The sequence below is a fragment of the Stigmatopora nigra genome, unplaced genomic scaffold (assembly GCF_051989575.1).
Source record: "Stigmatopora nigra isolate UIUO_SnigA unplaced genomic scaffold, RoL_Snig_1.1 HiC_scaffold_25, whole genome shotgun sequence".
NCBI lineage: Eukaryota > Metazoa > Chordata > Actinopteri > Syngnathiformes > Syngnathidae > Stigmatopora > Stigmatopora nigra.
The window spans coordinates 1,795,769-1,810,321 of NW_027551604.1; the positions used below are offsets into that span (position 1 = coordinate 1,795,769).

Consider the following 14,553-nt stretch of genomic DNA (forward strand, 5'->3'; position numbering starts at 1 on the left):
CCAACTACATGAACCACGTTATTCGAGGGATTACTATAAATAAATCCAACTGAAAAAGGCGTCTAAGAAACACAGTCAACCAAACATTCCGAGTTGAATTACATTGATAATAGACTTGGTTTTAGCCCAAGCCAACATAGACCACATCTTTAAAGGATTGGGTCCTCTACTTGGTGTTAGTGCAAAGCAAAAAAAAGTCAAGAAAATACATACTTTCCCCTCTTATACGTTACCCGAATCCAAATATGGCCTATCACATTGCTTCATTTCTTGGACAAAAACCTCACTTTTATTTTTTTTTTGGTTTCCACGTGCGGTTCAAGTCGGCACCCCGACTGAGACTGAAGGCGTTTGGATTTAGCTCGCCACTTTTGTCCTTTTTAGGGAAAAAAAATGCGGGACGATGAAGTCACGGCGAGTTATTTCGGCGGGGATTGATGGTGCGATGGCGTTTTGGGATCTTGATGAAAAGCAGCTGTTTGGAAAAGAGAGAAGCGAATCGTTGACAGAAATCCAGAAAAGCGATAAAGACACTTGCAAAAAATTGAGTCAAAAGACATGAAGTATTTTTATCGGAAAACTAACACAAGACGCAAAAAGACCGACTTAAACGCCAATCACAATGCATAAGGAGACAAATATCCATTCACACTCATACATGAGGCAGTTTAGTGTTAGCCAGTTAGCCTAGCATGCATGTTTTTGAAATGTGGGAGGAAATCGGAGTACCCGGAGAAAACCCACATAGGCCCTGGGAGAATATGCAAACTCCACACAGTTGGACCGGCCAGGATTTGAACCCAGAACCTCAGTGCTGCTAACCCAGACATGGGCAAACTATGGCCTGCGGGCCACATAAGGCCCGTTGGGGTTTTTAATTCGGCCCGCCGACGTTATCCAAAAGTTTTTTTTTAATTTTTTATTTCATATTTTATATTTTTTTCCCCAAGATGGCGCCATCACGCGGAAGCCAGTGGAAGTCGCTCTGTCCACTCTTATTTGTTTTTGGTGATTTACAGCCCTTCTATCTTTTTTTTAATGACATTTTAATATTTCTTAATACATTCCTTTTGACTTGACTTTGTACTTTATACTTTTTACTTTAATGATAAGTGATGAGTATGTTAATACTTAAATCCTTTTTTCCAGTTTATCTTTCATATGTACTGTTAACGGATGCACTTTTTTATATGTATTCTATCATGTGCTGACCCCGCCCATCTGTCACATTTTTAAAGTCAATGTGGCCCCCGGGCCCAAAAGTTTGCCCACCCCTGTGCTAACCACTCAAGCTTATATAACGATATTTCAAGATAATAATGTATAATTTGCCTTATTTTCCTCCATTTTACTTCTATTTAACATAAACACTAGAATGGTGGATGGAACAGAACACCCTAATTTTCCCAGAATCCACTTGTAACTATGTAATAGCAACCACTTTTCAATTTGTAAACCAAAAGCAAATACCAAAACACACTATCGAAAATTACATTATTATTACAATTTTCCCATGCTGGCCTTTAAAGATAATGTTGTTTTAAAGAACTCCAATTTTTGTTAATTTTAGTTAAATCCCCGCGTTTAAACCACGGCTATCAGGAGGAAGAAGTTAGATCATGTTGCGGTCTTCAAGGTCGCAGTTTCCTGCAAAGTTTTTATTAGCCTCAACAGATGGCTACCCCCACCCACTTTATGCATTGTTATGGCGGCCATCTTTCTTCAGGGTCACGAAGGTCAACGTTGCTGCGGATAGCCACAGGACGCCGAGGGTTAGCGGCCGTTTCCTGAGCAACCAAAAGTTGTAAAACTGACCAATTGGAAACATTTCGAGGCACTCTTCGACAAGTTTAAGCGAGTACCGCGAAACAAAATGCGGTGTTTTTTTGTGTCACGGTAACGCGCTCGAAACATAACATCAACACATTTAAATGAACTCTGATTACGATGCAAATACTCAAAAATAAGTTTAATCTAACCTTACACTAAACGTAATTCTAATTTTGTTTGAAATTTTGATACATTTCTTTTGGCTCTATTGGCCACGCCTCCACCCTGACTTTCAGATGCAACCTAAGGTTGTTTGCATTTGTCTTCCCTTCAAAATATTCCCAAAATGATGCACAAAAATGTCCTTCAAATATAATAACGCACAACTACTTGCCAACAATAAGTACTATATATACTCCTCTCATATTAGCGAACAAGCTCCGCCTTTAGCACTGACTAACAGGAAATAAAAAACACTGGAAAAAATGCCAGGCTCCGCCCAGTGCTCGTATAAAACATTACACCAGGGAGTTGCTGTTCTTATGTCCAGATAAATATTTGCCCGAAATTTTACCCGTATCTCAAATTACTCGTATGTCGAGGTACCACTGTATTTGCAAATATAAGTGAATATGGCCATGTTAAATAATATCAGCTGTTCCTTATTAAATACATCCAACTCCAACTCAGCATGACCTTCCATGACATCCAGACATAATTTAATTGGGTCTATCTATGAGTAACAGTCTTACTATTGTCTCTTAGTGGCTAAAGTGGAGTTCAACTCTGAGTTCTTGTCTTGCTTTCTCATAGCAAGTAACTCAATCAACCCCCCCAATTCCTCCAAACAAGACGAGCTCGTCTGTTAACCCAAATTATTTTCAGATGTAAGCACGGCGTAGGTCAAAGTTGAAGGGAAAGATAGACAGATTCACCTTCTACTTGCCCTTATTTTTAAAAAAAATGTCACTGATAACACAAACACTGTACTGGGGCTCACAAGGGGGGGGGCTTTGAAAAAATATGTGGTGCCTTCAAGTTTTGTTCAAATGGCAAGAAGAAACTGAAGATTTGAATGGGGGATGGGCTCCATTGGGCTTGTCAAAACTCAAGAGGAAAGTGGATATTGGAAAGAATAATAGCAGGATTGAATCACACTAGCAAAACAAGTCTATTCCAGTCTGCTAGCTTCAATGTTTTGAGCCCCAGAGGCCAAAAAGAAAAGTGCTTTTTAAGAAATACCTGAACACATATACTATGTACCCTTATACAGTGGTACCTCGACATAAGAGTGTCCCGACTTACGAGCAATTTGAGTTGAGAGTACAATTTCGAACAAATATTTATCTAGAGAGTAAAATTGCGACAAAATATTTGTCTTGAGATACGAGTACAATTGCGAAGAAATCTTTATCTTGAGATACGAGTTAAATTGCGAACAAATATTTATCTTGAGATGAGAGTACAATAGCGTGGAAATATTTATCTTGAGATACGAGTAAAATTGCAAACAAATATTTATCTTGAGATACATGTAAAATTGCAAAGAAATATTTATCTTGAGATACGAGTGAAATTGCAAAGAAAGATTTTTCTTGAAATATGAATAATATTGCAAACAAATATTTATCTTGAGATACGAGTAAAATTTTGAGCAAATATTTATCTTGAGATATGAGTAAAGTTGTGAACAAATATTTATCTTGAGATACAAGTAAAATTGCGAACAAATATTTATCTTAAGCTACGAGTAAAATTGCGAAGAAATATTTATCTTGAGATACAAGTAAAATTGCGAACACATTTTTATCTTGAGATACGAGTAAAATTGCAAACAAATATTATCTTGAGATACGTATATATTTATATGTATGGTATGTATGGTCAAATTTTTTAAGTCAATGTGGCCTCCGGGTCCAAAAGTTTGCCCACCCCTGTTCTAACCTAACCTATTTTAATGGTAGCTACCGTTTTAGCATAACTGTACTATCTGTTAACAAATTGTTGTCCTCTTGCTGTCTCCAGAATGCCAGCTGCTAGCACAATGACTGGTGGGAGGGCACTGCCGCTCTGTACAAACACTGACAACTGTATCTACCAATCAGTCAAAGGGTAGGTCTCTCAAAAATAGATAATTTTATGGGATCATTGTTGCTCGGACTTTTGGTCGCCGCTCAAATGGTGACAGATAGTTTACTGTTGAAACCAGCTCTCAAAATTATATTCATGAGAGAGAGTTTAATATCTAAGAGAGAGTTTCATTTCTAAGTACGGTTTAATATCTAAGTACTGTTTAATATCCAAGTACTGTTTAGTATCTAAATACTGTTAATATCTAAATACTGTTTAGTATCTAAGTACTGTTTAGTATCTAAATACTGTTTAGTATCTAAGTACTGTTTAGTATCTAAATACTGTTTAGTATCTAAGTACACTTTAGTATCTAAATACATTTTAGTATCTAAGTACTGTTTAGTATTTAAGTACTGTTTAATATTTAAGTACTGTTGAAACCAGCTCTCAAAATTATACTCATGAGTGAGAGTTTAATATCTAAAAGACAACGTTTATTATCTAAGTACTGTTTAATATCTCAGTACATTTGACCAGCGACCAAACATCCGGTCAAGACTTTCTCGGGCCACACAAAATGATGCGGCGGGCCAGATTTGGCCCCCGGGCCGCTACTTTGACACCTGTGATGTAGACTATAACCATTTTGACGGAAGTGTGTTCATTTTTCTTTCTGTTCCAGGCTCAAGTGCTGTGGCTTAAAGATTGGGGACCCTCCCTCGTCTGTGGTACCCCACTTCCAAGGGGTCTGTGGGCTACCAGTGGACAGAGACAAGAGGGACACCAGGATTTTTCGTCCTCCTAACAAAATGCTAACTCACAGGAGAACCGCTAGCGCTAGCGAACCGAGAACTCCAAACATGGAGAACGGACAGTGCGGCAAATTGAACAAATTCCAAGTGGGAACCAAAGCCGCCAGCATCCGGGATAAAATCTCCCAATGGGAGTGCAAAAAGGACCCCAAACAAGCCATCTCATTGGACATTTGTCCTTTCGGCAATACCCAGAGGGACACCGAGTCGGCTAGAAAAAAGGAATTCAAAGTTTTCGAGGTTCAACGGACTAACGGTAAGAAGTTGGTGAACTGGGACGGTCATGATTCGGGAAAAGAAAATGTTGGGAAAGTCGGGGAGGCCAGGACCAGGTCTCCGGATAGTTGGACTACCAGTAAGGACAAAGAACTGAAGACTACGGAGCAGATTCAGGACAAGAAAACAGTTTTAACTCATGTTAAGAAACTGGAAAATGCCACTAAGAAAGTTTCTGTTGGGACATCGTTGGTTTTTCCGGGGAATTATTTCACTCCGCCGTCCAAAGAGGAAGTGGAAGAAAGCGAAAAACGTGGCGGAGAACCCATTTTCGGGACTTTCGATGTGACGTCTCGGCCGGCCCTTTCAAGGTGGAGGAGAGACGGGGATCCGGAGAATGTCTACAGCGAGCCGGGGACGCCGTCCATTAATCCTTTGCCGAAACCTCAGAGGACTTTTCAGCATCACACGCCGCCTTCTACGCCGATTTCCAGGCCGTCGTCTTGCAAGGGGAAGAGGACTTTGCCGCCGTTGCCTTCCATACCGCCTCCGCCTCTGCCGACCTGCCCACCTCCGGGAGTTTGCAGGAGACCGTGGACGGAAAGATCTCGTGACAGTAACAAGAGGTAAAATATAGGTATATATACATATATATGCATATTTATATGTATGTATGTATATCTGTGTATGTATATCTGTGGGTATGTATATGTGTGTATATGTGTGTATATATGCATATTTATATGTATATATGTGTATATATATGTGTATGTATGTATATATGTGTGTACATAAGTGTATGTATGTGTGTATATATGTGTATGTATGTATGTGTATAAAAAAGAAAAGGAAAAAATATATATATATATGTATATATATACATATATATACATGTATATACGTATATATACATGTATATACGTATATATACGTATATATACATGTATATACGTATGTATACATGTATATATACATATATACATGTATATATACATATATACATGTATATATACGTATATACATGTATATATGTATATATACATGTATATACGTATATATACATGTATATGTGTATATATACATGTATATGGAAATATATATATATATCTGTATGTGTATATATCTGTATGTGTGTATATATATATATATATATATATATATATATATATATATATATATATATATATATATATATATATATATATATATATATATATATATATATATATATATGTATATGTATATATATATATATATATATATATATATATATATATATATATATATATATATATATATATATATATATATATATATATATATATATATATATATATATATATATATATATATATACATATACATATATATATATATATATATATATATATATATATATATATATATATATATATATATATATATATATATATATATGTATGTGTATATATATCTATATCTATCTATCTATCTATCTATCTATCTATATATATATATATATATATATATATATATATATATATATATATATATATATATAGATATATATACACATATACAGATATATATATATATATACACATACAGATATATATGTATGTATATATATGTATGTATGTGTATATATATATATATATAAGAATGATTCAACTTTTGAACTAGGTGGTTTTCAAAAGAAATCTCCATGTTTATGTACCCTCTTCAGAAAGTCCTACGAATTTGAGGACCTGCTCCAGTCATCGTCGGAAAGCTGCAGGGTGGACTGGTACGCTCAGTCCCGCCTCGGCCTGCCACGCACTTTATCGGAGGAGAACGTCTACGAGGACATCATCGGTAAGCCATACGCGTGACCCTTGTTTGTTCTGTTTATTTAGTACGTGTGCTGGTTAAGGAGTACAAAGAGGCGACTCATTTTTTTTTAAATTTAGAGGCACACTGCTCCACTTTTATTGCCAAAACCTGACCTACATTCCTGTCTTATTGTCCGCGTTGTTATGCCAACCCCACCGCGAGTCCGATACATATCCGAACGGAGAACATAGTATATAGATACATATATATACATTACATATACATATATACATATGTATATATGTATATATATACACATATGTACATGTGTGTATATATATATATATATATATATATATATATATATATATATATATATACATGTACATATCATATGTACATGTATACAAGTATACAAGTATACAAGTATACACGTATATACGTATATATGTATATATGTATATATATACATATGATATGTATATATATATACATATATACATATATACATATATACGTATATACGTATATACTTGTATACGTGTATACGTGTATACGTGTACACGTATACACGTATACACGTATACACGTATACCGATATACACATACACATACACGTATACACGTATACACATATACACATATACACATACACATATACACATATATACATATACACATATATACATATATACATATATAAATATATACATATATACATATATACATATATACATGTATACATATATACATATATACATATATACATATATACATATATACATATATACATATATACATATATACATATATACACATATACATATACATATACACATATACACATACATATATGCATATATACATATATATTCATATTTGCAGTAGGTATGATGTCATGGTCATGTGTGCTCTGCAATGGATTAGAGCGTCTTGGATGCCACATGAAATCCCCCTCCTTCCCCACCCCGTCCAGCTCCTTTCAACTTCCCGACATTTCATTTCCAATCATCATCTGTCCAAGCGGCAATAATAACGCTCTAATCCACCCAATGGCGGTTACGCTCATATAATACGCTAATATACGAGCGGCAATAAAAATTAGAAGGAAAATGCTACTTATGTTGGCGTCCACTCGGCCCGCCTGCTCGATTCCCCGCGTCGCCGTGGCGAGCTGAGTCAGCGCGCCGCTCCGTCTACTAGCCGGGCACATCTGGAGGAGGAATCTGGCTGATATGGAAATATGATTTTTTTTTAGAAGAGGCTTGTTTCATAACGCGGTTTTGATTATTTTCCCGAAGATCCGCCGTCCAAAGAAAATCCTTATGAAGACATCGAGTTGGAGAGAAGTTGCCTTGGTAGCAAATGCGTTTCACCTGTTTCCTCGTCCCCCGTTCCGGACACTCCCACTAAGGTACACCAAAAAAATAATAATAACAATAATTATGATACTGTCTTTCGTGACCGGACATTTGGTCGCCGGTCTTTTGGTCCCTTTTGGTCGCCAATTAAATGTACTTAGATATTAAACAGTACTTAGATATTACACAGTACTTAGATATGAAACAGTACTTAGATATTAAACAGTACTAAGATATTAAACAGTACTTTGATATAAAACAGTATTTAGATATTAAACAGTACTTAGATACTAAACAGTACTTAGATACTAAACAGTATTTAGATACTAAACAGTACTTAGATACTAAACAGTATTTAGATATTAAACAGTACTTAGATACTAAACAGTACTTAGATACTAAACAGTACTTAGATACTAAACAGTACTTAGATACTAAACAGTACTTAGATATTAAACAGTACTTGGATACTAAACAGTACTTAGATACTAAATAGTACTTAGATACTAAACAGTACTTAGATACTAAACAGTACTTAGATACTAAACAGTACTTAGATACTAAACAGTACTTAGATACTAAACAGTACTTAGATACTAAACAGTACTTAGATACTAAACAATACTTAGATATTAAACGGTACTTAGATATTAAACAGTAATTAGATACTAAACAGTACTTTGATATCAAACAGTACTTTGATATTAAACAGTACTTTGATTACAAACAGTACTTAGATATTAAACAGTAAACAGACCAAAAGACAGGCGACCAAAAGACCAGCGACCAAACGTCCGGCGACCAAAAGACTGGCGACCAAACATCCGGCGACCAAACATCCGGCGACCAAACGTCCAAGCACCTTGTCTTTGTGCCACCAGCTGTGTTCCAAGTCCGGCCTCTTCAGACAGAACTCCGAGCGCCGAAGTTTCAAAGTCTTGGAATTACGAAAGGCCAACAGGGACGCCGGCGTATCGTCCCCGTCCCGCGCCAGCCCCCCGTCAACACCCAGCAGCCCGGACGACACCCCTAGTCTCTCCGGAGACCCGTACAACCGGCGGCGGAGGAAAATACCCAAAGTATAGTGGTACCTTGAGATATGAGCTTAATTTGTTAGCAAACTGAGCTCATATGTCGATTTAGTTGGAACTCAAATGAAGGTTTCCCATAGAAATGAACTAAAAACTAATTAATTTGTTCCAAACCTCTGAAAAAAACACCAAAAACAGGATTTTGGATTGGATAAACATTTTTATTTGTTCTAATTCGCCATCTATTAACAAAGTAACAAATAACTAGTACTTTAATAGTATCAAAATGTGTTTAATAGTACTATAATGAGTTTAATAGTACTAAAATGTGTTTAATAGTACTCAAATGTGTTTAATAGTACTCAAATGTGTTTAATAGTACTAAAATGTGTTTAATAGTACTCAAATGTGTTTAATAGTACTCAAATGTGTTTAATAGTACTAAAATGTGTTTCATAGTACTCAAATGTGTTTCATAGTACTAAAGCGTGTTTAATAGTACTAAAATGTGCTTAATAGTACTAAAATTAAACAGTGAAACCACCAAAGTTGAAGCCACGATATTTGAGGGATTACTGTATATCCTTTTTTCCATTTTCAGATGGTGCTGAAAATCAATTGCATCTTCGAGGCTCGCAGGGGAAAAAAACGGATGAAAAAGGTGTCGCAGTCCAACGACTCCTGCTCGGGGAGAGGTGAGCCTTTTCTGCAAAAATATTTTTTGGGAGATAAGATCTCCTAATTTTGTCTGTTTTTTTTTTTTTTATAATATAGTGACTGACGACAACAGCGAGTCGGAAAGCGATACAGAAGAGAAACTCAAAGGTGAGAAAATGGTGGGCTGACTATGTAGCGCACAGGTGGTGGGTGTCAAAGTGGCGGCCCGGGGGCCATATGTGGCCCGCTGCATCATTTTGTGCGGCCCAACAAAGTAAATCATGAGTGCTTACTTATAAATTTATGTATAGATGTAATATATTATATTTCCTGGATTTTCCCTTTTTAAATCAATAATTAAAATTTTTAATCAATTTTTTTTCGGTTTGTTTTTAGTTCAAAAAGCATTTTGGAAAATCTAAAAACAAATTTACATAGCATTAATATTTTCTATTTTTCACATTATTGAAAATGTATTTATTTAAAAATATATCATATAAACAAAAGATTAAAATACCTTTTCCCTTATGAAGAAAAAAGCTCGAATAAACAGTTTTTGATCTATAAAAAACTGAATATTTAGGGCTTTTGATCCAGTTATTTTAATCCAATAAAAAAATTAAAATAACTAGATCAAAATCCCTAAATATTCAGATTTTTTTTTATAGAAACAATGTTTATTTTAACTTTTTCATATATTTTTGGATTTTACAAAATGATTTTTGAACTAAAAACAAAGAAAAAATGATTAAAAAATGACAATTATTGATTTAAAACGTGGAAAATCAGGAAATTTAATATACATCCATACTCTTCATTTGAATTTGATCCTAAAACAGAAAGTCAGCACTCATAATTTACTTCCCGGGCCACACAAAATGATGCAGCGGGCCAGATTCGGCCCCCGGGCCGCCACTTTGACACAATTTTTGCATTTCATGTGTTTTTTCATACCGTCTTGCAGCTCATAGCCAGCGACTGGTGTCAATCCAGTCTATGTTAAGGCAAACTGGACGCTATTGGTCATTGGAACGGGACTTGATTGAAGAGCGAAAACTTTTTGAGTACTTCATCGTGGTGGCCCTCCACAAAACCAAAGTTGGAGTACCTTATCTACCCGAGGTCACACAGCAATTCCCACTAAAGGTACAACCAAAACAAATACTTCAATATTACATACAGGGTCGTGGATTTAAAAGAAAAACATACTTGTTAATTTATAATACGGGTAGATTTGGAAGTATATTGCCTATCGTTCCCGTTGATGCAAACCACTTAACCACCGCAACAGTTTGTAACTGGTGTTGGCAATGAAAGCGCTTATTGAAAAAAGTGCTCCTAGTGAGGATTTAATGAGTAGTTTGACTTTTCCAATCCAGCTGGAACGGAGTTTCAAGTTCATGCGGGAGACGGAAGACCAGTTGAAGGTCATTCCGCAATTTTGCTTCCCTGATGCCAAAGATTGGGCGCCTGTCGACAACTTTCCCAGGTGGGTGGTCGTGTTTAGGTTAACACATAGTGGTTAAAAATGGTGACTTTAGACCTGTCAATACCTGTCAAATTATCAGTTTTTTCCGTATGTTTATATGTTTTTTGGTCATTTCAAATTGCAACTTTTGTACTCGATTTTTCTAAGTTGTTTTTTTTTGTAAAACCGATCTTGTTTTTGCCATTTTGGCTCTAATTCGGATTGTATCGGTCACTGGTAGTAGATGAAAACGTAATTGTCCACTGTTACTATTGTCATACTTAAAATCCACGTTTTCCCTATATAAATATAGTATGTCAGCAAGCAATGTACCCAGATCTTCACTATGTAAATATAGCGTATCAGCCAGCAATGTACCCAGATTTTTTACAATGAAAATAGTGTCAGCAAGCAATGTACCCAGATTTTTACTATGTAAATATAGCGTGTCAGCAAGCAATGTAGCCATTTTCACTATGTAAATATAGCATGTCAGCAAACAATGTACTTAGATTTCCACGATGTAAATATAGCGTGTCAGCAAGCTATGTACCCAAATTTTCACTATGTAAATATAGCGTGTCAGCAAACAATGTACCCAGATTTTTTACTATGAAAATAGTGTCAGCAAACAATGTACTTAGATTTCCACGATGTAAATATAGCGTGTCAGCAAGCTATGTACCCAAATTTTCACTATGTAAATATAGCGTGTCAGCAAACAATGCACCCAGATTTTTACTATGTAAATATAGCGTGTCAGCAAGCAATGTACCCAGATTTTCACTATTTAAATATACTGCATCAGCAAGCAATGTACCCAGATTTTCACTATGGAAATTTAGCGTGTCAGCAAGCAATGTAGCTAAATTTGCACTCTGTAAATATCCTGCGTCAGCAAGTAATGTACCCAGATTTTCACTATGTAAATATATCGTGTCAGGAAGCAATGCACCCAGATTTTCACTATATAAAAATAGTGTGTCAGCAAGCAATGTGCTCAGATTTTCACTATATAAATAGTGTCAGCAAGCAATGTACCCAAATTTTCACTATGTAAGTATATCGTGTCAGCAAGCAATTAAACCCAGATTTTCACTATGTAAATATAGCATGTCAGTAAGAAATATACCCAGATTTTCCCTATGTAAATATAGTGTGTCAGCAAGCAATGTACCCAGATTTTCACTCTGGAAATATATCGTGTAAGCAAGAATTGACAAGTTAGCTCCAATATGTATGATTCTCTTTGACTTTTTTCTTTTCATATGCCCAGTGAAACATTCTCATTTGTCCTGACTGGTGAAGATGGAAGTCGTCGATTTGGCTACTGCAGACGATTACTGGTATGTACGAAAAAACTTCATTTTATTGAAATTTTTATTGTCGTCTATTCACTGGACCAATCGATATAATTACTTACTGGTGGAATCATAATTCTGTTTTATTTCTGATTATTCTGTTTTTAATTCTCATAATGGAAATGTCTTTGTTGGACTCAGCTGAGGCATTCCAATATTTTAACATTGTTTCTCCCATTTAACTTCTCCACAGCCCAGCGGTAAAGGCCGAAGACTCCCCGAAGTCTATTGCATCGTCAGCCGTTTGGGTTGTTTCGACCTTTTTTCCAAGGTATAAACAATTCAAGTACCGTATTTTCAGGACTATAAGGCGCACTTAAAAGTCTTATATTTTCTCCAAAATAGACAGTGCGCTTTATAATACAGTGCGCCTTATATATGGAAAAAATGTCATTCATTGAGGGTGCGCCTTATAATGCGGTGCGCCTTATAGTCGTGAAAATACGGTAGTTGCATTTCCCCGCAAAGCCTTTTTTAAAAATTATCTTTTTTTTAGATTCTGGATGAAGTGGAGAAGAGAAGAGCCATTTCTCCTGCCCTGGTTCAGCCCTTCATGAGAGGCATCATGGAGGCTCCTTTTCCTGCTCCGGGAAGGACCATCAATGTCAAAAATTTTCTTCCTGGCTCTGGAACTGAGGTGAGGAAACCCCGTTTTTTTTTCAGCACTGTGGCTTTAAAGCTTGACTGGACGTTTGGTCGCCGGTCAAAAGGTGACAGAGAGTTTACTGTTGAAAGCAGCTCCCAAAATTATATTCCTCAGAGAGAGTTTAATATCTAAGTACTGTTTAATATCTAAGTACTGGTTGATATTAAAGTACCGTTTAATATCGAAGTACTGGTTAATATTTAAGTACTGTTTAATATCTAAGTACTGTTTAATATCTAAGTACTGTTTAATATCTAAGTACTGTTTAATATCTAAGTACTGTTTAATATCTAAGTACTGTTTAGTATCTAAGTACTGTTTAGTATCCAAGTAGTGTTTAATATCTAAGTACTGTTTAGTATCTAAGTACTGTTTAATATCTAAGTACTGTTTAGTATCTAAGTACTGTTTAATATATAAGTACTGCTGAAACCAGATCTCAAAATTATATTCAAGAGAGAGAGTTTATAATCTAAGTACTGTTTAATATCTACAGTAGATATTTAGATATTAAACTCTCTCTTGAATGTAATTTTGAGAGCTGGTTTCAACAGTACTTCGATATGAAACAGTACTTAGATATTAAAGAGTACTTCGATATGAAACAGTACTTAGATATTAAACAGTACTTAGATATTAAACAGTACTTAGATATTAAACAGTACTTAGATATTAAACAGTACTTAGATATTAAACAGTACTTAGATATTAAACAGTACTTAGATATTAAACAGTACTTAGATATTAAACAGTACTTAGATATTAAACAGTACTTCGATATTAAACAGTACTTAGATATGAAACAGTACTTAGATATTAAACTTTCTCTCTTGGATATGAAACTCTCTCTCATGAATATAATTTTGAGAGCTGGCTTCAACAGTAAACTCTCTGTCACCATTTGATCGGCGACCAAAAGGGACCAAACGTCCGGCGACCAAATGTCCGAGCACCCTTTAAAATATTGTCCACCCCCCACCGACCGGCAGGTGATCGAGCTCTGCCGGCCATCCGATTCTCGTCTGGAACACGTGGACTTTGAATGTCTCTTCTCCTCGCTGAGCCTACGTCTTCTTCTCAGAGTGTTCGCTTCGCTGCTTCTGGAACGCCGAGTCATTTTTACCGCTGACAAACTCAGGTTGGTTTCGGGTTCGATATCCGTCTTAATGTGGGAGGGGGGGAAAAAAATTAATTTGTCAAATAGCGAGACGAATTAGTAGGAAAAGACAAAGTGGTCAGAATGGCGTCTTTTTGGAAAACTGGCAATGGTTGCCAGGCGGCGTTGAGTGAAACTGGCGCCCACACAACGCGTTAAAGCTTTTAAAAGTCGCCAACTATTACATTAGCAAAGTGGTTTCAAGCTGGGC

At 35.8% G+C, this 14,553-nt stretch overlaps 1 protein-coding gene across 1 annotated transcript in view; it reads left to right on the plus strand.

Moving 5' to 3' along the window:
- The window catches only part of LOC144192168 (DENN domain-containing protein 2A), a 30,600-nt gene that overhangs the window by 11,509 nt on the left and 4,538 nt on the right, over nucleotides 1–14,553 (plus strand). Inside the window, exons 2-14 of the mRNA XM_077711239.1 lie at nucleotides 3,796–3,882; nucleotides 4,526–5,497; nucleotides 6,577–6,704; nucleotides 7,964–8,076; nucleotides 8,905–9,102; nucleotides 9,656–9,749; nucleotides 9,829–9,879; nucleotides 10,676–10,857; nucleotides 11,091–11,200; nucleotides 12,456–12,525; nucleotides 12,734–12,811; nucleotides 13,037–13,177; nucleotides 14,176–14,324. Of these exons, the coding sequence (XP_077567365.1) occupies nucleotides 3,797–3,882; nucleotides 4,526–5,497; nucleotides 6,577–6,704; nucleotides 7,964–8,076; nucleotides 8,905–9,102; nucleotides 9,656–9,749; nucleotides 9,829–9,879; nucleotides 10,676–10,857; nucleotides 11,091–11,200; nucleotides 12,456–12,525; nucleotides 12,734–12,811; nucleotides 13,037–13,177; nucleotides 14,176–14,324 (2,372 nt within the window). The 5' untranslated portion in view covers nucleotide 3,796. The remainder of the gene's footprint in view (nucleotides 1–3,795; nucleotides 3,883–4,525; nucleotides 5,498–6,576; nucleotides 6,705–7,963; nucleotides 8,077–8,904; nucleotides 9,103–9,655; nucleotides 9,750–9,828; nucleotides 9,880–10,675; nucleotides 10,858–11,090; nucleotides 11,201–12,455; nucleotides 12,526–12,733; nucleotides 12,812–13,036; nucleotides 13,178–14,175; nucleotides 14,325–14,553) is intronic.